The sequence below is a fragment of the Tamandua tetradactyla genome, chromosome 4 (genome assembly GCF_023851605.1).
Source record: "Tamandua tetradactyla isolate mTamTet1 chromosome 4, mTamTet1.pri, whole genome shotgun sequence".
Classification (NCBI taxonomy): domain Eukaryota; kingdom Metazoa; phylum Chordata; class Mammalia; order Pilosa; family Myrmecophagidae; genus Tamandua; species Tamandua tetradactyla.
In genome coordinates this window covers 75,913,745-75,941,281 of record NC_135330.1, presented here as the reverse complement: position 1 = coordinate 75,941,281, position 27,537 = coordinate 75,913,745, and the positions used below count along the sequence as shown (strand labels likewise).

At 35.4% G+C, this 27,537-nt stretch overlaps 1 protein-coding gene and 1 non-coding gene across 2 annotated transcripts in view; one reads left to right on the top strand and one right to left on the bottom strand.

Annotated features, from left to right (window-relative positions):
- USH2A (usherin) overlaps window positions 1–27,537 on the top strand; it is an 844,952-nt gene that overhangs the window by 121,015 nt on the left and 696,400 nt on the right. Inside the window, exons 5-9 of the mRNA XM_077157816.1 lie at window positions 3,191–3,254; window positions 5,119–5,413; window positions 5,939–6,123; window positions 6,621–6,842; window positions 8,048–8,141. Of these exons, the coding sequence (XP_077013931.1) occupies window positions 3,191–3,254; window positions 5,119–5,413; window positions 5,939–6,123; window positions 6,621–6,842; window positions 8,048–8,141 (860 nt within the window). The remainder of the gene's footprint in view (window positions 1–3,190; window positions 3,255–5,118; window positions 5,414–5,938; window positions 6,124–6,620; window positions 6,843–8,047; window positions 8,142–27,537) is intronic.
- On the bottom strand, window positions 15,437–15,507 carry TRNAG-GCC (transfer RNA glycine (anticodon GCC)). The gene has a single exon. It is a non-coding gene; the product is annotated as a tRNA-Gly (tRNA).

The following is a 27,537-nucleotide window of genomic DNA, read 5'->3' as shown; positions in this document are numbered from 1 at the left end:
AATTTACTAGTCGGCCCTGGGCAACAAGCGTGGCGGGAGGGTGCCAGCGGCAGCGGCCCGCCTGAGAGAGTGCACGTTCCCCGGGAGTCACGGGTTTGGAAGGGGCCTCCCGCACCCGTCACCGTTCTCCGCGGCCTGGGGGTTTCCGATCCAATTCTCTCAGTTGGTCCGGGGGCTGCACGTGGTGTGGGCGCCAGCCGTCTTTGTTTCAGGGGACCGCCTCTCCAATTCTCCCAGCCGGCCCGGGAAGGGGGAAGGGAGTAACTCCGGCCGCTTGCCACCCCGCCCGGTAAGGCCCGCGCGCCTCGGCGATCTCACCCGAGCTGCTTCTCTCAGCCAGCCAGCCGTTCCAGGATGGGGTACGCTGTCTTTTTTATCTCTGTTGTGGCTTTGGGTGCTTTCTGTATCGTTTCTACTCCCCTAGTAGGTGTCCTGGAGAAGAAACTAAGATCCACGCGTCTTACTAAGCCACCATCTTCCAGGAAGTCCGGTGTTCTGTTTTGAGGGGATTCCTTGGTGACAAAGCACATCTTGATTATGGTGGGAACCGCCCTGTTGCTCCATTAGTTGGTGCTGCCAGGAGCAGAAGAAAAATGGCTCAACATCGTGTGTTCCCAGCCAATGCTTAGCTGATACTATAATTGTTGTAGACATCTCGATTCCTCGCTATGGCCGCCATCTTCCTTGACTTCAACGAGATGGCCAAAACCTTGACTCCTTTCTTTCCACTGCTCTGTCAGCTCTCACCCGGTTGTACTTTCCTGCCCACTTCATCACTGTGCTACCTCGCCTCAACTCCTCTACTCCTGGACTCTCATCTTTCGGTTTTCTTTGTTTGGATCTGCCCTGCCTGAAAAACCTCAATTCTTCCGATCATTCAGCATCTCTCTTAGGTTACAGGCCTGTCTGAGGAAGTCACTTAGCTTGCAGATTTGTCCCAATGCAAAGATAAAGGCTCTAATTTCAGATGGCCCTCAAAATGCTGCTTTAGAATCCTTATGTTTTTCCCTGGTCACCCTTCTCCCTCTTTTCTATAGAAGCCATTATTCATCTTCATTACTTTCCTTAAGTTAGCTCTACAGTTCCCATATCCTTCCTTCCTCTTTTTTTTCCTCCATTGTTAAACTTTTGTTGAACTATTTGCCACATGCCAAGAACTTGGTGGTGAGTTTGGGAAAGAACATTGAACAAGACTCATTCCTCCTTTTTTGTGTCTTGCCAGGAAATTTTATTTTTTAATGAGCAAGCCAGGGAGGTAAAAGATACTTGTGGTACAGAATGAAATGTAGAAAGTTGCTACAGAAGGTCATGTTGGATCATGGAATTTCCCACAGGAAATATTTCGATTTTGAGAAATTAAGTCTAAGGGGCTGGAGTGGGGCAGGAATGATTAAATCAGAGGCAAGAGCATGCAAAACCTTAGCGTCCAGCCAGCGTCATTCGTAAGACGTTAAAGCCTTGTTCTATGGTGATGGAGTATGGAGTTGGCTAGAGGAAGAAGACCAGGTTTGGATGGGAATAGGTGAGTGAAGAAATAAAGAGGCAGATCCAATTTCCTTCATTCCTGGTGGGCAACATTATCTCTTAACTCAGAAAAAAAAATTTGGTGGATTGCCTGTTGCTTTGTCTTCATAGTAACATTTAGGGAACAGTTATTTTTGTTTGCTCCAGCTGCTTAGTTTTGGATAGTCAGGGTAGAGGAACTTTTTTTTTTATAGGAGAAAAATGAGACTGAGGGGAAAGAGAGGAAAGCCTGGAAATATATTTTCCCTAGAATATATCAGTTGAAAATGATCATGCTCATCAATAAATATTCATATATAGAATATTCTTGTTTACATTGTTAAATATATCTGAATTCATATGTATATGAATAAATGCATATAGATATATATGCATGCATGCACACACATATGCATGCAGTTCTTATGCCTTTCAGTCTCACTTCTCTCTGATACGTAGTCTTTTCTGCTTCTGAGTTCAACAGCCCAGCGCATTCTATGTGCTTAGCCTCTTCTCCATATTTTATTCATCAGACGTATCCTCTGAGTTCTCTGTCCCAGTTTCCTTCATTGCATCAGCAAGGAACTGCCACAAAGATAAATCAAACATTTTTAAAAAGTCTGTTATCAAACTAAATTAAAGATGAATAGTTAAAGAAACAAACACATTTGGGGAAATGGTTATTTGGTGACTTGGCCATTGATTCAAAATTATTTTGTTCTTTAAAAATATTTGATTATAGAATTAGCCTTATTCCCTATATTCCATCCCCTTCTGTGCCCCCGCAACATGAGCTTTAATTAGAATTTTGCCTTTTTACCAAGTTTTTTCCCTGTTAAAGTTAAAAAAAATTAGAACTGGTAGTTATCTTATTTTTCCCCTTCACGCTGTCTTGGTCTATTCCTTCTCAATAAATTTTAAATATTTGCCAAATGAATTGATAAAATAATATTGGGCAGATTAAGGTTGATATCTGTGTGTCCCTAGACAGCTCATCTACCTCAGTGCAGAGTGGTTTTTAAATTTGGCTTGCTTTGGAAGAATCCTCATGGGGTGGTGAAATTTTGAGACTGAACTAAAATACTTTTGATGTATGTGAATAACTCAGAACCCACACATTGGGGAAGTCTTCAACTTGCCTTCATTTATTAGATATTTTCTAGACCAGACATGAGCCTGAGTTTAGAGAGGGCCTAAATGAATACTCTGGAGCTTGGATCTAGAAAAATTGTGTTGTGATGGGGGAGTCTTCCTCTCAACCATGAAAATGCTCTGGAAATTGCAATGGGAAGAGGATGACAATACAGTGTATGGGTGATGAGATGACAGATTTATAGGCTTATAAACTACAGAGAAATTTGACTTGGCGAGGACTTTTCTAGAGAAGGGCCCCAACCTAAATGACTAAATAGGCTGGCCAATGGATCCACTTTGACTTAAATCCTGTAATGTCTATAGAGAGAACTGCTGATTATTATTGTTACTCATGTAGAATTAGCAAAACATATATAGCAAAATATAATTACCAAACTACATACAGGTGTGTAAAAATTTGAAAGGGCTGTGATATAAAAACATTTTAAAGTTTTATAATTTTAGAGGAATTTGACTTGAATCTTCGTAGGACATTGCTTGGTAAACCAACTAACTTGTATTATATACATATACATAAATATGTATTTTTCAGGTTTAGAGCAATTTGTTGGAAGAATGCAAGACTTTCGATTATATCAAGTGTCACTTACAAACAGGTAAGTGGATATGGCATTGCAAAGCTTGAGAAAGTAAAGGATAAATGCTGAATTCACTTAAATAACAGTAGCATAAAGATGAAAGCATTTTTCATCTTTACAGCATTTGGCAACATACCCTAATTAATGTTTACAATATTTGGTTTGGCTAAGTCTATGGTTGTTATTCACTACTGCTACTCTATCAGGTAATTCCTTGTAATATGAAATTGATCCAATTCTTTACAAAGAATTTTCTCTAAGAAAACTTGATTTTTGAACAAGCACTGTTATGAAGTTTGGGATGCATTTATTTATGCAGTCTATATGGAGTAGTTTCTAATATTTAAGAAGCTGCTGTATCTGCCCTTTAAAGTGAACATGGGACAATGAAAATTATTATTTAGATATGTGGGAAAAGTCTCAAGAGATTGTACTATTAGGCTAGGAGGCAAGAAGAATGAGTAATTTGAAGTATTGTTCTATTTCTTCTATTTTTGGTGAACAAATGATTATTTAGACTTAGGCTAGCTTAAATGAAGTATTTCCTCATCTTGAGAGAAGGTAGGAAGGCTTCCTTAGGGATTCTTATAGGCACATAGATTTCCTTCCTGTTTAAGTGAATCTCTGCTAAGATGTCCTTGAAGTCTCTTCTGGCATATGATTTGATGAAATAGTAGTTGTAGAGAGGAGATGCTTATTTGCTTCAAAGAAAGATCAAAAAGAAAGATGCTTATTTACATTTCTTCAAGAAATATATAGCTTAGTATGATGAATTTCGAAATGTCAGGATTTGCTTTTGTAGGTTTGAGAAGCATTGCTCCTGAGTTGGTACATTAGTCTGTGGCATGCACATTATCCATATAAATATTCCATTTTTTAATCCCTATAAGAGATACCTTGATTAAGGGCACTATAGTAATAAGTGGGGAGATTAACTGCCATCAACCTTACCATCCTTTACATGGCTTTTCTCTAAAATTCTGATGGACAGTATTTCAGTCATTCCTTGGGAATGAAGCTTTTCCTGGGTGCAAAGATTTCCTATTTGGACAGTCACTTTTGGTTCCATTCAAAATTTGGTATCAATTGAAAAGTATCAAAGAGATGTAAAGGTACAATTTCTTGTGATTTAGTGGGTAGAAAAGCTGCCTGACTCTTGCATTGCCCCACTGGTGTCGGAGAGAAGAAGCCTGGTCTTTCTGGTGAGACCTGGGTTACTGGTAGTGGCGTACATGAAATGCATGGAAAGGTGCTTTGTGGAAGGATGCATATCCCTGGAATGATTAATTCTGATCTAGAACAGTTATATTGCCCTTAATGGAAAAGTTAACTATATATGCCTGGAATTGGCATTCATCTTTGACTGTTGGCAGTTGCCATGTGATCTGAAGATATGGAAATATTTTGGGATGCCAGAATCTATACTAATGAGTCACAGGAAGCCATTGACAAATGGTCTTGGCCTCAGGACCTTTAACTAAAGCAGAGATAGATAAAATGCGACTTGCTCGCTCCTTTTCCAAGCATGGACTGGAGACTATCTACAACTCTCATTATTTTCAGTATATTTTTGTTCACTCCCAATGGTAAGTCAGGTTAATAACCTAAGTGAATGTTACCTTTCTATATTGTTGCAAATAGGCACAGTAAAACACTGTGATAGTTAAGTAGATTTCTTAACAGTCAGACAAGGACATGTGCATGCTTCTTGTAAAAAATACAGCACTTAAGAATTGTTTTTTATATCCATTTTTATGAGAACGAGTATCTTTATTTGGCCAGGACTGAGCTTGACTTTATGTTCTGTTTAGAAAAGTATTAAAGCTAAAGTTCTATCACTGTTGAACTGTTTGTCCTTACGTCTTCTTCTTGACTCCCACAGAGAGATTCTTGAAATTTTTTCCGGAGACCTGCTCAGATTACATATCCAGTCACATTGCCGCTGTCCTGACAGCCACCCACGGGTCCACCCTTTGATACAGAAGTATTGCATTCCTAATGATGCAGAAGACACAACCAGTAATAGGGTGTTAAGGCTGAATCCTGAAGCCCATCCTCTCTCTTTTGTCAATGATAACGATATTGGTACTTCATGGGTTTCACATGTGTTTACAAATGTTAGCCAGCTTAATCAAGGAGTGACCATTTCCATAGATTTGGAAAATGGACAGTATCAGGTAATTACAAACAATGGGGTGATAACTGAATTAGGCAATTGAACATTACCTCAGTACAGTAGAAGTAGTCCCATGACAAGGTGTGGAATAAAAATATCTAAATGAGGATATACATAGTCTACATTTTTAGAATTTTATATCAAAATCATATTGATAAATGTTAAATTGTTTTTATTAAGTAACGAATTAATAAAACTGAGATATGCTTATTCTAAATAATTATTTAAGAACACATGACAATTATTTCTTAGAATCAGTGTTCTATGTTTACATTTTTATATCATGCTTAATATTGATTTTCACTCAGAATTATAAAATCCTTGAGAAGAGAGACTGATTTGCAACTGTGGAATGTGTTACCACCACTATAGGGCAGGGAATTTTCTGGATATCCAATAAATATTTGGTACTGATAATCTTGCAGAAATGAGCCTTTATCTCTGCATCTAACAGTTCCATGGTTGATTTATTCGGATGGGTCAAACTTAAAACTTCAGTTACAATAATTAACATATTCATTTTCAGGTGTTTTATATTATCATTCAGTTCTTTAGTCCACAACCTACAGCAGTAAGGATTCAAAGGAAGAAGGAACACAGCTTAGAATGGGAGGACTGGCAATATTTTGCTAGAAATTGCAGTATCTTTGGAATGAAAAACAATGGAGATTTGGAAAATCCTGATTCTGTCAACTGTATTCAGCTTTCCAAGTATGATTATTTTCAAAACAATTATCTGTTAAGACGTAATGAAGTTGATTTTAAAACACCAAAGAGTTAGTAATAACTTAGAGGTGAACTAAATCATTATGCTGTAAAATCCCTCCTTCCTCCAACTTCTTAAGGCAGAAAACTGAGTCTTCTCCCCAATGAGTTCTAGGCTATGTTTCAAGTTCTCGAGAAGACTTGAGACTGTCCCTTGTTTCCAACCTCCCTGGTGCTTTGCAATCTGCTTTTCAGATCGTTTAGCAAGTTGTTGTCTCTACTGATAGAATCTTCAGCATGTCCTCAGAGAAATGTTTTAAAATATCTTCCTTGGTTATCCTATGATATTTGCATATGAAGTATGTGGAATATATTTGTTTTTTCCAGAATGAAGATTTTAAGTTGTTGCTGATATTGTCTATTATTGTGTCAAAACTTTGAGTTCTGTTTTGTCAAAAATATGAGTAGATTTTCATTATTCCAATATTGTTTTCCATCAACAGTTTCACTCCATATTCCCATGGTAATGTCACATTTAGCGTTCTGATGCCTGGACCAAATCATCGCCCTGGATACAACAATTTCTATAATACCCCATCTCTTCAAGAGTTCGTAAAGGCCTCACAAATAAGGTTTCATTTGTTTGGACAGTATTATACAACCGAGCATGCTGCCAACTTCAGACGCAGATACTATGCTGTGGATGAAATCACCATCAGTGGGAGGTAGTGTTTGTTACTAAGGCTTAGATTGGAGTGTGCTTCTCTCTAACAAATTCTGTTTTCAACAAGATTTTGCCATACTTATGTAGAAATATATTAACTAAGTTTTTAGAGCAAGCCAACTTCGCAGCTCCAAGTTTTGAAATGATTTCCTGCTCTAAGATTTTATTGGAGGGGACATATATGTGAAACTTTTCTGTGTATAGTATCTTATAGAATCAATTTTCAAAAGCTGTTGTATTTGGAAGTTATAATATCCTGCATCTGATTTGGACATAATTTACCAAATATTTTGCTAGGTTTATTCTGGGGCTAAACTTTCAAATATTCTTGACAGCAAATGGAGCAAATCTTGAAATTGCAAATATAACACCAGACAGAGCAGAATAGTTTTGTCCATGCAGGGCTTAGTCTCCCTGAGTTCACAGTTCCATGAGGGAATATGTATATTCCTTTAGAAGAAAGCTCTGATGTACGCTATGTAATTTCTAGTATGTGATCATAATGGAGGATATGCTTCACAATATTTAAAAAGATGGATATCTGGAGCACTACCAGATATGGTAGTTCTAACATGGTATCTACATGGTATCTAACATGGAAATGGTACGTGTGTGTATGTGTGTGCATGTGTGAATGTGCATAAAGTACATTTAGACTGGGGTTGTGGTAGAAGAATGATACACTTTGTATATAAAGTACATGTTTAATAGCAGACCAGAATACCAATATATAAGCATTATTAGTTCAGAGGCAGCATATGAAAAAGTAATGCAATTAAATATTCACCACTTACTTTTAGAGAAACCAAAAATTATTGAAATCTGTTGACCTCATCCTGCAGTCTTTTTCTGTACATTATGTTCTTAATTGTATTTTGAACAGTTTCAAACTCAAGGCAAGTTTACCATTTGGTTGATATGGGTATAATTAAGAACTCGCTCTCCTGCCTCCTGTTGGATTGGAAATTGTCTTCACAGTACAAGATGATGGCATCCATCCTAATACTTAACTATTAATTAAAAAAAACTTCATGAATATCCACAGGACTAAGAAGAGACCGATACTGGTGTTATTTAAATATAATATTTGCCCTTGTTGTATTCGCACAGTATATATATATATATATATATATATTCATTGGGCTTTAAGTATTTTGAGAATTGAGTTGATATTTCTTAGGAGTTGTCGGATACTCATGTTCACAGATGTCAGTGCCACGGTCATGCCGAGAGTTGTGATACGACAAGCCAGCCGTACAGATGCCACTGTTCTCGGGAAAGCTTCACCGAAGGACTTCATGTGAGTTCTCTTTTATGCATGGACCTCTCAAAAAGATAACATAAAATAGGGACAGTGATCATAAATTCTATCAACTTAATTACAGTTTAGCTTAGCTTCTGGGCATAAATAAAAATAAATTGATAACCTAAAATGTCAATTATTTCAGAGATTGTTTTGTAGAGAAAAATAAAAGCCATTGATAAGTTGAAACATGTGTTTTTATAAATACTATCAGAAAAATTACAACTGAAAACAAACCCTGGGAAATTTATTTGCCCTTTTCTTTCTTTCATGAGCTTTATCGTATTTTATAAAACAGGTTTTATGGTTTCGGTAGAGCATGGCGCTAAACAAAAAGGGGCCTGAAATCTACATCTAAAGGTTCCTTATACAAAGGTCTCTGTACAAAAAAAGAGTCTTTAAATGCAGTGAGTGATTTAAGTATTTGCATCAATCAGGTTTATTTTATTGCTAATGTTAGTAATTTTATATAATTAATTTGAAGATCTGTACTAAAATGACCTAGGAGCTATGTTACTTACTTTAGTTTTTCTGTAAAGATCAGAGGAAATTTAACAACCGAGGTAGAATTTAGCTGTGTATTTAGGAATAAGAAATAAAGGGGAAACTAAAATGGAAGGATCTCTGTTGATGGAAATGTCCAGCATCGGCATCAACAATAGCTGATATAAGGAGGGCTCAGTGACATTAATTGTGTTGTCAATAGTAAGAGTAGAGAGTATGGGCTTTTCAGTACATGGTGTATGGGGCAACTGCTGTCAATATATAAGAAAATAAAGTTAGAGTCATGCCTCATGGCATGTACAAAAATCCAAGTGGTTTAAAGATTTGTATCTGAAAATAACTATTAATCTACTAAAATAAAGACTACAAAATATTTTTTAGTGTAAAACTGGGAGTCTTTGTAAATGAAATACATGAAATACAAATAAGAACAGACAAATCAGGAGCCATTATGGAGATTATTGACATCATTTGCATGTAACTACTTAAGATTCTGTACAGTATAAAGAGTGACATAAACAGAGTGTAATGACAAACACTGGACTCTAATGCAAGTAGAAAATATTTACATTATATTAGCAAATAAAAATTAAGTTCCTTAGAGCAGCTAGAAGTAAAAACCTAAAATGGTGGAACTGTAACCCGTTCCAAACTCTGAAATCTGTTCTACAACTAATTGTTGTGATGTGCTTTGAAATTTTTTGCTTTTTTGTATATATGTTATTTTTCACAAAAGAAAAAAAGTTGACTGTGATGATAAAAATATATATATAAATTTATTCTAGCCTCCAGTGTTCTAGAGCATTTAGAAGGAAAAATCTGAGAGGATCGTATGGTAGCCCGTGACAAATCCTGGAATCTGTCCTGTAACTACTTGTTGAAGTGTGCTTTGAAAATTATTATTGTTTTCTTTCTTTGTTTTGTATATATGTTATATCATACAATAAAAAAAGGTTTAAAAAATAAAAAAAGTTAAGTTCCCTAATATACAAAGAACACTTACTTTTGTAATAATTTATTATTACAAAATAATAAAAATGTAATAACCTAATAAAAAGGTGAAAAAACATGAACAAGCAATAATATTCAATAAACACATGAAAGAATACCCAACCATAAGTTTAATTAGGAAACTGCAGATTAAAATAATATATTGTTTGTAATTTATCACATCGGTAAAAAGTTTAAAGATTGTTAACAGCTAGGACTTGTGATAATCTAAACTTTTCACATCATTGATGAGACTGCAAATTGGTACAATATGTTTGGAGGATAATTTGACTCTATTAACATTAAAATTGCAAATACAATGAGTTGCATTATATAATTGCTGTCATTACAAAAGCAAATGTCCAATGACAAGTGTAATGCATTGGCTATATTTGTAGCTTTTGTTAGCATAGATGCGGGATTATATGTTAGTCTACTAAAGCTTTTAAAACAGCAGCACCACTGTTCACGTACAACTCATGAATTTGCTTGCCTTCTATATCTTCTCTTTGTGTTACTTGTGTTAGTCAGTCATTTCACTTCTCTGTGCAGTTTGCTTTAGGATATTATGGAAACTTTTGATTTTTATAATCCAGCCTGTCGACGTTTTGGTAAAATCTGTTTCTGTCTTCTGAAATTCTTAATCTGATCTAATTTGTTTTCAAATGCAACATTAGTTAGAATCAATCAGTGACAAGGACATTATGTAAAAGGCAGACTTCCTCTAGCACTCTACATGATGCCCTCCCGATCCTCAGTTTCAAAACAGAGTGTTTGATTTGGTTATAGCTTTCTTTCTTTCTTCCTCTTTCTTCCTATGTGCTCAAATAAAAATTTACATGTTCTAACACTGATAACTCTGAAACCATTTTCCTGATTACTGCTTTTACATTGCCGATTTTTTTTCTGTTTGTGTGTTTGGTCTGTACCCCTAGTAGATCGTTGTTTTGAGGAAGGAGACTTATTTTTTGGATTTTTTGGATTTCTCACAGCAGGACTCTTGAATTTGGATTTTTGAATACATAATTAGGGAAGAATGTTTTTAAAATACTGACTTCATAGGTTTGATTTTGTGGGCTATTATAGTGCCACAAAAAGGAAATTAATTGTATTAACTTGATTGATTCACAGTTTACCCAGTCATTTGTGTGTGTTTAGATTTTTGCTAATTTGCTTTGTTCCAGATTGCCAAGTTAAGGTGATATTTAATTCTGGTTTTCTTATGTTTTTTCTTTTAAGATGGGTGCTTATTCTTTCTTTGTAATCATCGATTTCTTTCATGAACATCAATGTCCCCACTCCCACAAAACAACACTGAGTACCTAATTTAAAAATGTTCTGGGATAAATTTAATAGGGAACCTTTTCCTCAATGTATATAATATATGTGAATTAAGATCTGGCTAATACTGTCATATAATATCTTGTTTTCTGATTTTCTCTAAATTTATGTTGACTATTCAGCCTCTTTCCCTTGCTTGTCATGTTCAGTTTTGTTTCATTCTCTCTTTCATTCCACAGTAAAGTGTTTGATACTTTGTGAGTCTTGGATGATTTCATGCTTCCCTTTAAAAATAAGACCAATAAGTAAATCAAGGCTCAGGATTGATTTTAGAAGTCAATTTGGGATTTTCAGATTTGGTCTCAGATGGTGACTGTTTGGTATTAACTAGAGAAATAACTCTGATTTAAGTGTAGAATACATTTTAATGGTTCTTATTTAGAAATCAAATGCCTTTTGAAAACAAAAATGTAAAAGTAGACTTTTGTGTTATAGTCCTTTGATGCTAGTTTGATAAACAAGTATTTATTTAGCAAAGTTTGGCAAATTCAGTTTAAGGGAAAAATCAATAGACCATGTAAGTTGAATGATATCTCAGTCCTATGTTATTTTCAGCCATGTGTTGAGATGAAAAATGATTTTCTCAAAACATTCACACGTATGAATTTCTCTTTCTGTTATAGTGCAAAGTATTTTAAAAAATATATTTTTATTGACAAATCTTCACACATGTATAGTCCATACATGGTGTGCAATCAATGGTTTGTTAATATCATCACATGGTTGTGTATTTATCACCATGATCATTTTTAGAACATTTGCATCACTTCAGAAAAAGAAATAAAAAGAAAAACTCATACCTCCTGTACCCATTACCCCTCTCTTTCATTGACCACTAATATTTCAATTTACCTAATTTGTTTTACCCCTTCTCCCTCTTTTATTCATTTATTTCTATCCATAGTTTTTACTCATCTGTCCATACTCTGGATAAAAAGAGCATCAGACACAAGGTTTTCACACATACTTCAGTTCACCAAGTTTTTATACTATAGTTAGTCCATATGAGTGAGGCATGCTGATATTTGTCTTTTTGTTTCTGCCATTTCATTCAACATGCAGTCCTTAAAGTTTATTCACCTAGTTGCATGCATCACAGCTTCATGCCTTCTTGTGGCTGCTGGGGTAGTCCTTTGTATGTATATGCCACAGTTCCCCCTTCTATTCCTCAGTCATTGTACCCTTAGGCTACCTCCATTCGTTGTTATAGTACAAAGTATTTTAATAGACATGGGGTACTGTGTCTGAATGAAGTTGTCTTACACTAAGTTGAAAATATGCCTATTCAAAATGCTTTTCATGGTCTACTTTTTAAAACAAGTTTTAATATTGGCCATTCACTTTCTATTGGAACCAACAGTTCTCCTTTAAAAACCTGGATACAATCCAAAAAGAATGTCCTCAGTTTTGTAGTATTATGCCAACCATTAATAATATTACTCAATAAACAGGGCTTTTGTGAATTATATTACAGCCATTTGGCAAACAGAGGAAATTGTAAGCTTTGAGATGATGCCAGTTCTTGGCAGTTGTCGTTCCTATGAGATAGTGTTTTTAGTGGAAGTGAAACACTATCTCATAGGAGAAGGGAGTGGATTGGTGAAGTTGGGAGAATCTGTATGAAAGAAGTGGAATGGTGAATTTAGGAGCAGACTCATATTCATTACAATTCTAGGGAATTTTCCTTATGAAACATTTTTCAATAGTTTATAAAATCAATGCTGCAAACAGGTGTTTCACAGGTAAAAACAGGGTTTAAACAGTTTTGTATTTAATTTCCAAGAGGGCTAATCTTTTAATTCCTGGATTCTCTTAAATGACCTGAAGGTAGGCCACCTCTATGCCCATGGTGCCCCATGGCAACAACTAGAGGACTCAGGGGAGCAATTGTCCCTTTTAGTTACTGTGATGGATAAGTTCATGTGTCCACTTGTTTAGGTTATGGTGTCCAGTTGTTTGATCAAGCAAGCACTGACCCGGATCGTTACAGTGAGGGTTCATGGATTTAAATCATCAGTAAGTTGATTGCATCTATGGCTGTTTGCATCTACAATCAACAAGGGAGATTGCCTGCAGCAATGAGAGAAGTCTCATCCAATTCGTTGAAAGCCTTAAAGGGAGAACTGATGATTTCAGCAATGAGAAGGAAGAATTTCCATCTCTACTTCAGCCAGTCAGCTTCTCCTGGAGAACTCATTGAAAACCCTCATCAGAGTTTCCAGGGTTTGACCTGTCCTACAAAATTTACACTTGCCCATCCCCACAGTTGCATGAGCCAATTCCTATAATAAATCTCATAATATTTAAACATTATGTATTTATATTATGCATATGTATACATGCACACATAGATACACCTACCTGTCTGTTCCACTTCTCCTTTTCCCTGGAAATGTTAATACAATTACACTCTTCAATTTGCTACGATATTCACTACCATAGCTCTTCAACTGTGTAACCTCATTTATTTATGTTAACCACTTGGCCTTCAGAGGCATTTGAGCTTGTATACCTTATAAAGCACAGCTTACTAATAAGCTAAGGCAAACTAATAGTTATAATACATGATTAAGTTTTATCATGATCAACAGTTTATTGCCATAGCTCCATCCATTGCTAACACCGATTTCTTTTATCCCTCCATAGAAAATAAAAACCAATAAACAAAACTATTCAAGATAGTCTATTGCCAAAGACACCACTGCTACTGAGATGAATTTAAAGTCCCAATTACTTATTTTTCTTATGTGTTCCATTACATTTTATTAAATCAGAAAATATCTAACACAGGGCAGCTCAGTGACTCTTTTCAGTGCTATTGGACTGGGGTTTCTGACATATTTTGATAGTTTATTGACAATTTTAAGTCCTCAAATTTAATATGTAATGCATACCATAAATAATAACAGCATATTTCATTAATAGAACATAATTTTAGAGTAGTGGTTATACTGTATCCCCAGAAATGATTGAAGCAATAAAGGATTAATTTGCTGGGCCAATTTTAGGATTGATCTAGGGCAAAACAAATCTCCAAAGAATTGATATTATTCACTACCTTTCAAGCAGAGTTGAACATTTCAAAGTAGAATACAGGAGTATATGTCATTGAACTTGCATAAACCATTTGCTACTTCACAAATTAGGGACATGTACATTTTTTTAAATGATTAATTTTCTTTGGATAATAAATAATCACTGTTACTTGTATACAGACTTTTCTGTTTTTTTTCTTTTTAATTAAACTTATTACATTTGGGATAATTGTGGATTGACATGCAGTTGCTAAGAAATAAGAGAGGCTGTGTACTCTTTGTCCAATTTTCCCCAGTGATAACATTTTACAAAACTAGGTTTTTCCATTTCTAGTCATTTTTCTTGGGGTATGATTTGTATACAATAAAAATGTACAGTTTGATGAATTTTGACTAGTGTATACCCCTGTGTAATCACCACCACCCAAATCAAGATATACAATGTTTCTTTCTCTACAACCCCCAATCCCAGAAAATCACCAATCTGTTTCCAAAAATTACAGATTAATTTTGTCTGTTAAAAATTTCATATCGTGAAATTATTGAATATTGTTTTGGTACACAGGCTTTTACGTCTTCCCTCCACTTTTCTTTAGATCATTCCCTAACTATTTGAGATATTACCTTTATTGCAATAGAGTACCTCGGGTCTACATGATCAGAAAGTCCATTACAACTATCAAAAAGTAAAGTTGCTAGAATGCAGTATCTGAAAATGGGTTGGCTTTTACAAAGGGGATTTATTTGCTTACAAATGTACAGTTCTAAGGCCATAGAAATGTCTAAATTAAAGCATCAAGGGAAAGATACCTTCTCTCAGGAAAGGCTGCTGACATCCAGGATTCCTCTGTCACTTGGGAAGGCACATGATGATGTCTGTTGGTCCTTCTCTCCATAGTATCTCTGCATTTTATCCTCTCATAGAGGACTCCAACAAGGAGATTAAGACCCCAACTTGAATGGGCTGGGTCACATCTCCATGGAAACAATCTAACAAAAGGTACCACCCACAGAAAGTCTGCCCTTGCAAGAATGCATTAAAAGAACGTGACTTTTCTGGGGGTACATAACAGATTCAAAGCAGTACAGTACGTTAAGTTCTTGGGGCAGAATGCTACCTAAGAGTTGGAAGCTTGAGTATGTGTATTATCTGTCAACTGCCATGGTTGAACAGCCCAACAACATACCTACTACTTCTCTATTTTAGTGCTTTAATACTTTGTTTACTTGCTCTAAAGAGTTCAAGTGTTGATAGAGTTTAGCTTTCTTTCTTTTCTTTTTTCTTTGTATGCTGTGTGGTGGGGGTCACATTTCATTCTTTTTCCATGTGGATATCCTCTTATTGCAGCACCATTTGTTGAATTTTTGTTTTTGTTTGGTTTTTTGCTTGTTTGTTTGCTCATTTGTTTGTTTTGGGGGAAGTGCATGGGCTGGGAATCGAACCCAGGTCTCCCACGTGGCAGGCAGAAATTCTACCACTGAGCTACCCATGCACCCTCGATAGAGTTTAGCTTTAAAAAAGAGTATTAGTTGAGGATTGCATCCTTATGATTTTTCATTTCCCTTTAATAGCTACATTGACCTTTCAGGGGATCTAGGCCAAGAGTGATGCAATGATCATTGCCTCAGCCAAGCGCTGGCACTTTTTTGGCTACTTAGCAATTCTTTCATCATTTTGTGACATCATTACCTGTAAGGCTGGCCAAGCCTTCACACAGCAATTTATTAGTAACCATGAATAGTTCTCTCATTCTTTGGCTCTGACTTGCAACCCTTTTATAACATTAATCTTGGCTCTTATGAATTAACTACAATCAAACTATCAGAATGCATTTTTGTTAGTATTATAAATAGCAGAGCCAGCTTAAAACATTTCATATAAAAAGCCTACCTACCATTCAATAATTCGAATAGTGCCAGTATCACACTCTATGAGGCTTATTATATAAATGAATATTTCCTGTTATTTCAAAGAGTGTGTTCCTTTAGAGGACTAGAGTCCAAAAGTATGAGTCATCATGACTAGTTTGCATCAAATTTATATTATGCATCAGGCTTTACCACTATGTACTTTTTCTTTATTCACAGAAATACTTTCCTCTAAAAGTATTCTGTTTTATGTTATAATTATATATAGCTATGCTTTTTGATTTTTTGATTATATAACTTTTTTTTCATTTAGTTCCAAATAAGGAAATATATTTTGTAAGTATATATAGGGGCACACATTTTTCCTTTAGCCTCATGTTCCAATGTGGCTTAGTATAGCAGTGATGCTGAGACTTTGAGAAACATACCTGAAGTACAAACACACACAAACTTTGAAAATTTAAGAAATCTGGCTTAAGGTATACTACTATTGGACAAAATAGACTTTGAAGTAAAAAATATTACTGAGGATAAAGAGGCTCATGACATAATGATAAAAAAAATCATATTAATATATGTATATCAATTTAAATATATAGAGGCTCATTACATAATGATAAAAGTTCAATTTTAAATATATAGATGTAATTACACAGATTCAAAATATAGAGCAAAATCTGTCAGAAATAGAAGAAGAAATATGACAAATCCATTATTAGTGGATACACCTTACTCAGTAATTGGTCAAAAAGACTGTCCAAAAATTAGTGAAGATATAGAAAATTTGAGCAATATAATTAACATTGCATCCAACAATGAAAGAATATGTATTCTTTACAAGAGCATATAGAACATTTATGAACATTGATTATGAACTAATCCATAAATCTCTTAATTTATAAAGAATGTGTAATCATCACACATTGTAGGTATAAGCATTCTTAAGTGAATGAATGCACAGTAAATCCTTCTAGTTTTATGCAAACAAGAAAATAGAAAAGAGGAAACAATCCCAACTATTTTTATGAACCTTTAATTAATCCAACAACATTTTATTGAACACTAATATGAAAATGCGCCAGTCTATGTCTATGAACAAGTGTACATTTTCTTAGGGGTTGGTGGATAGAGATAACAGAATCAAAACAAGTTAAACAAATAATGTGCTAGTTGGTGAAACTTGCTGTGGAGAGGAATTAAAGCAGAGAAGGGGCTTAGAGAGTTTTGTAGGGTGACTGAAAGGTGGCTTCAATTTTTAAATAGAATGATCCATGAAGGATGTCCTGAGAAGGTTGAGGAAATAACTGATGCAATGCAGAACTAGATGTATAGATAGAGGCAAGCGTGTTTTGGGCTTCAAGATATATGCCTGGCAAGTTTGCAGAACAGCAAAGAATGTAGCATGGGCAAGGAAATAATAATAGAACTTAAAAAAGAAAAAAAGGAAAAAGGAGAGAGGCTGGTCAGAACACAGGGACTTCCAGGCTATTTTAATGCCATTGGCTTTTATGATGATGTAGGAAGCCATCTGAAGGTGTGGTCCAGTGCATAGAGATGAATAATTAAACTTATACTTTAACAAGAGCACTATTTTAATGGGACTTTTCTAGCTGCTAGGTTGAGCATAGAAGGTTATGAGGCTACTGTGGTAATCCAGGTGAGAAGATACTGACTGAGTAGTAACAGTGATGTGGTCAAGATGCATTGAAGGTGTGCTGTGGGTGATGACAGGATGATTCCAAGATTTTTTGGGCCAAACAACGCAAAGTTTAGAGTTGACATTTACTGAGATGGGGAAAATTGAGGAGAAGTCTGGGGATGATGGGAAAGGTCAGGAGTGGTTTGGACGTACCTGTTAGAGAACCAAAGAAAGTTCATATACAAGTTTCAACTTCAAGGGGGAGGCATTTTTTGGAAGGCAAAAAAATTAGAAGTCACTGGATTGATGATACTTAAAGCCTTGAAATTGGGTGAGTTCACCAAGAAAGTGGTTGTAGATAGGAAAAAAAAAGTGTAAGGACAGAATCCTATGGCCTGTATATTAAGAGACCAGGGACATGAAGAAAAACCAGTGCAGGAGATTTAGGACTGGTCAGTTAGGTAGAAAGAAAACCAAGGCCGCTTGCTGTCAAGAAGCCAAGAAAAGAAAGTATTTTAAGCAAAGAGGAGTTAACAACTCTGTCAAAACTGCAGATAATAGAGTAAGATCAGGAATGAGAAATGGTCTTTGGATTGAAAAATATGAAGCCCATTAGTGACTTTGACAAGAAAAGTTTCAGTAGAATGGTGAGTTCAAGTAAGAAAGGAGGAGGGGAATTAAAAAGATTTAGTATAGATAATGCTTTGAAGAGGTGTTTTTTTTAGTAACAAGGAGGAAAAGAACATTGTGGTAGTCAGAGAGCAAAGAGGACTCAAGAATTTGTTTGTTTTAAATGGGATAAGTACACCGTGTCCATATGCTGATGGAAATGATTCTGTAAAGAGGGAAATTGACAATGTAAGGGCGAGAGACACAGAGGAAGAATCACTGTAGTGTTTTCTTATCAAAGCTAGAGAATTAGACCATGTAAATGGAGGATTTGGGTTCAGAAAGGAATATGGACAGATTGTAAAAAAGAGGGAAAACAGAGCATATGAACACTGGTGCTTCCAGATAGATGTGGTGATATGAGCTTGTAGAAGGGACATTCTGATTATTTCTTTTTTTTTTTCAGGAACATAGGAAATGAGATATAGGCTGAAAATTAAAATGGATAAGGAGATCTTTAATGTCTGCAAAGAATAATGTATAAGAAACCTAAAGATAACTAGGATAACGAATGGTCTAGGAAAGAGCGCTGTGATTGCTAATCCACCAAAAGGGCTCACATGAGATTTGAGGTTATGAAATTGAAGTGTGATCAAATTATTTTGTTTGTCTCTAAAGAAATTTCCAGTTTGGATTTAACCAAGATGGGGATAGAATGATGTAAGAAAGCAGGCTACTGAGGTTGTCTGCCAAGGCATGATTATAATGATTGATCACAGAATTGAAGCTGAATGATGAGGACATGAGGACAGTGGTGGTGGTAGGACTTGCTGAGGAACAGAGGAAAGATGTTGGGATCAATAGAACATAGTTCCCTGTGGGGTGGAGAGATTGATGGACTAGGGAGCTTGAGGATTTGAACTGAGAACCAGGCAGTGATGGTAGGAGAGTTGGGGGCTTGTAATGGAATCCTGAGAGTTTGTAATTATTGGTAGTAATAAGATATTGAGTAGGACCATAGAAAACGTGGCCAAAAACTTCAGAAGGGAGGTTCAAGGAACGGAGAGTGAAAGATATTGAAGGATCACCTACATTTTAAATAAGGATATTAAAAATTACAGATAATTGTAATATAAATTGCATTGGAAACAGTGACAATGAGCCACAATATAAAATCTTTAAGGAATGTAAAGGAGGTATAGTTCGATAACCTCAACCAGGAGAGCTGGCATAGTTTGATGGCATGAGATTCAAGGCTGGAGATTTTGAGGGAAGAAGAGAGAATGATCTGGAACCATGGACAAGGCACAAGGAAGACCCTAGTAGACTGCGGAAAGGAGGAGTCAATATTGAGAAGGAGTAAAATATTCAGAGAAGTTGAAAGTAACATTCATAGAAGTTGGAGAAATTTTACCAGTGACTGTGCAATCTATAAAACAAAGTGGAAGGGTTTCAAGAGATGGGGTAAAGTTGTATTAGACAGAGTGATGTAACAGACAATATGGAAATGAGAGTATGGGGATGAGGGGGTAACTGGGAGCTCTGGACTGATAGTGATAGAAATAGTAATAAAAGGTGCAATGAAATTAGTTCTGAAATTCTCAAGAGAAAGAGTGGTAGAATGCCTGTGAGTAAATGGAAATAAGGAAACATGGCAGGTATAGCCAGAGTAAGCACAATTAGGAGACTCCTTCCTAGACTCTGCAAATGAAGCCTGAGAGAGGGGTGATCCTATCCCTATTGTGTAGGGCTTCAGAACTGTCTCCTGGTTTCTGTCAGTGGAATCTTGGATGCTTGAAGGACAGAGGTCCAAATAGTTTTTATCTGAGGGCACAGAACTTTATTCTGAGTTCTGCCAATGGAAATGTGGAGGCCAGGAAACAAAAGGACAGTAGCACAAAAATGAAAATGTATAGCTCAGTCTTACTCGTAAACATAAGTTTAAAAATCTTAATAGCAGATCCTATCTAGCAATTTATAAAATCAATATTATATGATTACCAAATTTGACCACTGAAGAGCAATCTATTAATGTAACTCACCACACTAAAAGATGAAAGGAGGAGAAAAACATATGATCATTTCAGTTGATTCAGAGAAAAACAGTTGAGCAAATGTATCCCTCTCATGGATAAATATTTTTGGCACACTCAGATGAAGTAGATGTCCTTAATCTGAAAAAAAGCACACACAAGCTCCTAGAAATGACAGTACATGGTGCATAGATAGAAGCATTTTCTTTAAAATCAGGAAAAAGACAAGGATGCCTATTATTCAACATGAAACAGGAGAATCTAGCAGGTTTGATATGAGAAGAAAAAGAAATAAAAAATAATTGGAAAGAAACCGAACCATGTATAGCAGACAATATAGCAAGATAATTGAGTCATAGTACAAAAAACCCTACAAATTATAAAGTAATGGTGAGAATGTTCAGTAAAGTGGCTGGACATAGGCTAGAAATATGAAAATCAATGGCTTCTTATGTACTTTTAGAATAAACATAATTTAATAATTTAATTTAAAAGGGATATTGGTTATAACAACTAACATCTGTAGGCAAGTCTACTAAGAAATATACATGCAGAAAACATCAAAATTATTTAAATGGTTTAAGTAATTGGAGAAAGCATATTTGATGAGGAAAATTAAATATCAGTGTCTCCCCAATCATGATAAATTCAATCAAATTCCAATTAAAATCTCAGTATAATTTTTTAAAAGTAACTTGATAAACTTATTTATCATAATGATGATTATAGAAACAAGTAATTGAAATAAATTTGATGAAGATAAAGAACAATATCTTGATTGCCCTGGCAGAAATCAAGTCTTATGGAGAAGATATAATAATTAAGACAATAATTGGTTTAAGGATAGAGAGATAAATCAATAGAAAAATAGAGGCCCAGAAGCAGAAATGTGCATATGTAGAATTTTAACACATGGAAAGTGGCATTCCAAATCAGTGGGGGAAACAATGGGCTGATTAGCAAATAGTGCTAGGAAACATTATTTTTCACAAGAAAAGTTGGATTCATAACTTATACTATAAACAAAAAACAATTTCTAGCAAAATGGACATCTAAATTAGAAAACCTTTTAAAAATTTTCCAAAGAGAATATATCATGTCTTTATGACTTCTAGAAAATAAGAAGAAAACAGAAACCACAAAGGGAGAAATTTAGGAACTTATCATCATCGAAAGGTACCATTTAAGAAAAGAAGAAAGAAATGATTCTGACTGGGAGATGAAATTAACAACACAGTCATATAGGACCGGCCAGGCTAAACTTTAACTCAAACAACCCACTTGAAAAATGGTCAGAAGATATGAACAAATGATTCACAAAGAGGCCAGAAGATGCTGCCCAAAAGATGAATATACCTGAGAAAATATCTGCAACTTCACTGGTTCTCAGTGAAGTAATCAAAACTATGTGTTAGGGTGGACAATGGTGGCTTAGTGGCAGAATTCTCACCTGCCATGCCGGAGACCTGGGTTCGATTCCTGGAAGCTGCTCATGCCATAAAAAACAACCACCAGGTGATAACATTTCATACACATCAGGTTGGAACTGATGAAAAAGTCTGAAATTTTCAGGTGTTTGCAGGGGTACAACTTATGAGGAACTCATCCACCAGTGGTATGATAGTCATACCGCTGTGGAAAACAATTTGCAGCCAGCTAAAGGGAATACTATACAGTGATAGTTATGAATGAATATAGTTCTGACATCAATATGACTGAAGCTCTCAAACCATTTTCAGTATAAAAAGCAAGTTGCAGAATAATGCCCACAGTGTGCCATTTGTGTAAAATTTTAAAGCATGCAAAACAACATTGTTACTAGGTGATACATAACTATAAAGTGAAAATAAGAAGAAGTGCTTGTGAATGGTTATTATTAAATTCCGATATTATTGGTGGGATGGAGCAGAGATAGGCAGTGTTTTATTTTGTTAGAGGGTGGTGAATAAAAGAGCGTAATTGCTTGATTTCAAATTGTTCATAATTTTTGCATGACTTAATTATTTCAATATGATCTTCCTAAAATAGATTATAATTTGCAAACTTATCAGGATTCTATCTATGTTAAGTAGTCATTCTATGGTTTAAAACAGAGTGGATGGGGCTCTTCAGCTTGGAATACTCACTGCTAAATTCAAGATGCCTTCATATGTTTATGTTTCTATTGTGAGATTGATAATTTGCTAGCTTTATTCATTCAACAAGTATTTATTAAATGCCTTCTATGTATGGAGCAATATGCTAGAGTACAGCCATTATGTCTTGATTACAGATGCAACTATTTGAAGGTATGAGGGAACTTCATTTGTGAAATTCAGAACAGATCTTTTGGCAGACACTAATTACTATAATAAATGGTGATGATTTTTGTGCAAACAAATAATTCAAGCTGAAAATTAGTAACTAACAAATAATATAAATACACACGCTTTAAATCTTTAAAGAAAAAATTAAAATGCCTCAATACTAATGAAAGAAATTTTTCCTTTAGCAATGGAGTATACAAGTCTAATACTAGATAAAATTTCTAATCTAGTATGGCTTTATATTGAAATAATAGCTACAAATGCTTTTCTATGTCAGCTGATTGAGTTTAGAGGCTCCTTAAAAATTAAAAGAAAGGGATAATGCACTGTGCTACTTAATATTGTAGATCTAAATTTACATGGTATGTTATTCTGAAAAGTTGCACATGAAGTACATTTTAATATAATGAATCTACTTTTTTCTCCGTTGCTTTTTCTTATAAGATAGCACGTACTCTCCCATACAAATGTGATCTCTATTTCTCCAGGTCATATTGCTTGGCATATCAATGGGGTTAAATTATTATGATTGCAGCAAAATAGGATTGCTTTGGCTCAGGCACTACTCGCAAACTTTGACAAACCTTAAGAAGTCCTCTTTTAGTAGTACTTTGTGTGTCCCACATGTATCTTTTCTACTTGGTGCCCTGAACAAGTCTTACAGTTAGAGAGGCTGAAGGGATCAGAAGGGCAGGCAGGCCAAAGGAGAAATCAAATACCAAAGAACATGACAATATTAAAAATTAATGAATGAGATTCGAGGGCCCCTCATGCAGATAGACAGATGGTTCTGTTTCACTGAACCACTGGACATAGACAGGAGTGTATTCACAAGGCATGCAGTCAAGAAGCTCCATGATTAAAATGCATATACGATCAATTACATTTATATATAGACCAATGTGGTGAAACTGAAGCAGTTATCTAAATCTGCCTACCATCTCCTACTTTCACAAATAGAGACTGAATTTTCATGTATTGTTAAAATTTTTTTATTGGACGATTGATGATTTCTCTTTGTATGTAGAGGTACAGATTAGGCATTGCATGAATTAGAAAATTTATAAAAGTAACCCCTACATATTAATAATTGAAATGTTAAATAGGCTGTGGATATTAAGAGTTTGTTCTCAATACATTGTCACCTATGTCTGATCAGTATTGTCCGACAGTATTAATAGCTGTTTAATTTATGCTATAAATTTCAGTACCTTGAGAGCAGGTAAGTACAGTGTTTCTGTGGACACTTTAATTATATTAGAATTTCCAACTAGGAGAAAGATAATTACCTAGAAAGGAATGTGTCATTGAAGGATAAATACATGAACATTTCATCTTCTCAATGGCAAAGCACAGTAATTGTTTTTGGATTTGTTAATTGAAATTACATAATAATCCATAGGTAAAATTCTGTAGGTAGAAGATTATTGCATTTGCCTTTAAACCCTTAATGCTGCTATTCAATTAAATACTAGTCATATTAAGTTACAATCCTGTAATGTGTCATAAATGTAAAGAGTCTATTAGGCCATGCATTCATGCATACATCAAACATATATTGATCACCAGCCATGTGCAAAGCACTGAGTCATTTTCTGTCCAGATTCTGCTGTGTATATAGGATCTATACTTTCCTATTGGGGATTTTTTAAAACCTCAAATCTACCAATGATAATAAATTAGCAAATTTATCTAATACTGCCTTTGTGATTGGAGCATTAGAACTACCTAGGGACACTTCTATTGGAAAAAAAGTTACATGAATACACTGAAGGTTTTTTTTTAATGTTTATAAAGATAATTTCTCTAAAGGACAAAAGAAATGACACTGAAACAGAGTTACTTGAATTCCAATTGAACTGCTGCATAAAAAAGAAAGAGGAAACTGTGAACAGAGCCTGAGACAATTATTATTATTAGAGATTTAGGTTCTTAAGATCGCTAGCGTGCCTGGGTTTGCTTCTGATTAGAAAGGAGCAATTTACAGACTTTTAGAGGGTCTCCAATCCACGTAGGCATTTGGGAACAGTTTAACAACTTACCTCTTTTAGGTCAGTAAGTAGTACTCTACTGACCTTTAATAAGTGAGTATTATACAGGCTCTCACTGAAGCAGATTGCCTTTCTCTCCTTCCCATAGCAGCTGGGGCTACCTTCTTGTCTCTGCATTTTCTAACCGGGGGTGGAGTGACTCCATCCTTGGATTTCCAGGACTCTGTTGTCCAGTTCAGATTCTGAGCAGAAGAGAAGGATGCACATTTAGGCAAAGTGAATGCATTCAAACCCTCCCTCTCTCAGAAATCATTTCATATCCCTGGAGCTAGTTATAGCTACATGCTTAGGAGTCAGGGTCTGAAGGAGGATGTCTAGATACAAATGAAGTGAGTGCCAACTTATGTAGGGCTTTTTCTGGGCACTGTGAACATAGTAATGAACACGAAATAAAAAACTTTTCTGTTCTTATGGAGTTTACGTTCTTGTAGGTGACCTTGGACAAATTATTAAGTCTCTCCATGCCTCAGTTTTTTCATCTGTAAACTATAGGTAATGGAAATTCCTACTTTGTAGGTTGTTGTAAAGACTGTCAGGATGTATATATGGCACTTAGATCTGACACCATAAATTTTAGCTATAGTTATTGCATAGAAAGCATTGATTTGAAAAAAAAAATTGTGAGTGCTTTACTGTTGAAGGTAGAACCAGAAGTGAGTTTTCTTTCTCTTTTTTTTTTCACTAGTCACTACCTAATGAAGGAACTGGAATCACTGATAAAAGTGAGCTCTTATGGTATCATTCATTCATTCACACCTTCACGCATTTATTTGTTCACCCATTCTCTCATTCAATAAACATTTACTGAATGATTACAGTGTTACGGACATCATGATTAGAATCGTAAAATCAGTAACATTTAGTTCCTGTCCTAAGAAGTTCAGAGATTAATAAGGAAAACGTAAGCAAATAGACATTATAATATTCTATGATGATTGCAATAATTTTAAAAGTATACACAAAATTCTGCTTTCTCTGTAAATGCTTGATACAATGTAGCAGCACCCATAGTTGTCCTTTGTGCCACTAAAATTTAACATGAATGGTATTGACTAGACTTAAGAAAAAATAAATTATTTGCCATTACTAAGAAATTAACTGCTTCTAATTTTTCCAGGTGTGATTTTTAAAAATACGTATTTTTTGAAGAGTATTTTAATCCACTTTGGGGAAGCATTAAAAAAACAGATTGTTTACCTCTCTGTTTTTTAACCTGTGACTGTTAAAAAACAAGTCAAGTTGTCTTGATGACTCATGCTCATCATTAGGAGCTCCGCCTTTCAATGGACATTGAGTTTGTTGGATACTGTGCCAGTTTGAAAACATTATGAACCCCAGAAAAGCATGTTTTAGTCCTGATCCAGTTTTGTAGGGGCAGCCATTTCCTTTAATCCTGATTCAGCACTGTGAGGCAGAAACATTTGATTAGATTATTTTGCAAAGATGTGATGCTCCCAACTGTGGGTGGGACCTTTTGATTAGATAGACTCTGCCCATTAAGGATGGGTCGTGATTTGTTTACTGGAATCCTTTAAGAGAGGAAACATTTTGGAGAAAGCTCAGAGCTGATGCAGGTGCTTGGAGAAGAGTTGCTACAGAGCTGATAAAGACATGGATATTTGGGGATGCTTGGAGCCCAGCAGACATCACCATGTGGCTTCCCATGAGATGCTAAGCAAGTCAGAACCCAGAGTTGTGTCCCCACGGAGCTAAGTAAAGGCCCGCAGATGCCTAGAGATGAAACACTGGCACCAGAAGCTGGAAGCAATGAAATCAGGAACAGGGACCAGCAGATACCAGCCACGTGCCTTCCTAGCTGAAAGAGGTGTTCCAGGTGGCACCATCCTTTCTTGAGTGAAGGTAACCTCTTGTTGGTCCTTAACTTGGACATTTTCTCAGACTTTGAACTGCAAACTTATAATATATTTCATTCTTATTATAAAAGCCATTCCATTTCTGGTATGTTGCATTCTGGCAGCTTAACAAACTAATACAGATACTAAGGGCTTTCCTGTAGTAACTTGTAGGAAGATCTCACCCTCTTCTTTGCCCCCTCCCACCCAGCTTTTCCACTGACTTCAGATGTATTTGGCTAGAGGACATTTTCTTTTTCCTTCCTTTAAAGACACATAATGGACACTTAAGATTCTTGAATAAATGCCTGGGTAAAGGAATTGCTGTTATAGTTAAATTGCCATAAATTTTCCTTAATACAATTTTATACTTTCTCTGTAAATTTGAGAATATTATGAAATAAAGGATCAGAATTGAGATTCATGGGATTGGGGCTATAAGAACGCTTTTTGGGCTTGTGGATCATCTTTGAAAGATTGTCTATGCTAGTCTGTAATAGTAATGAAAGAACAAGGTATTCCAATTTAATGATCCAGAAGAGAGAAATGTGGCAGTGTTATTAGCACATAATATTTTTTTAAATACATTTCATCAGTGTCTTCTATAGTCAATGATTATTTGGTGATTTTCCTACTTAGTGGAGTTGATTAGTAGCCCTAAAGAAGCTATCAAAATGAACACAATTAAATGAATCAGTGATAAAAGTCATCAACCCTGTGTAGCCATTGTCTAATCTTATAATGTGAGCATCCAGGGACATATCGGGGGGAATCCAGTTGTTGCAGCAGAAACTAAAACATAATTAAAAGTGACAAATAGGGCGGGCCGCGGTGGCTCAGCGGGCAAAGTGCTTGCCTGCTATGCCGGAGGACCTCGGTTCGATTCCCGGCCCCAGCCCATGTAACAAAAACGGAGAAACAGAATACAATAAAACAAGAAAATGTTTAAAAATGTTTCCCTTTCTTCCTTCCTTCCTTCCTTCTCTCTGTCTTTCCTTTAAAAAAAAAAAAAAAAAAAAAAAAAAAAAAAAAAAAAAGTGACAAATAATCAGCTAGAGATTGGGAAAATGTTAATTAGAAAATGCTCTGATTCAGGTGCTGCATAAAAAACAATTAAAAATATTTCTAGATTCTAAACAAACTTTAAAAATCATTGCTAGATA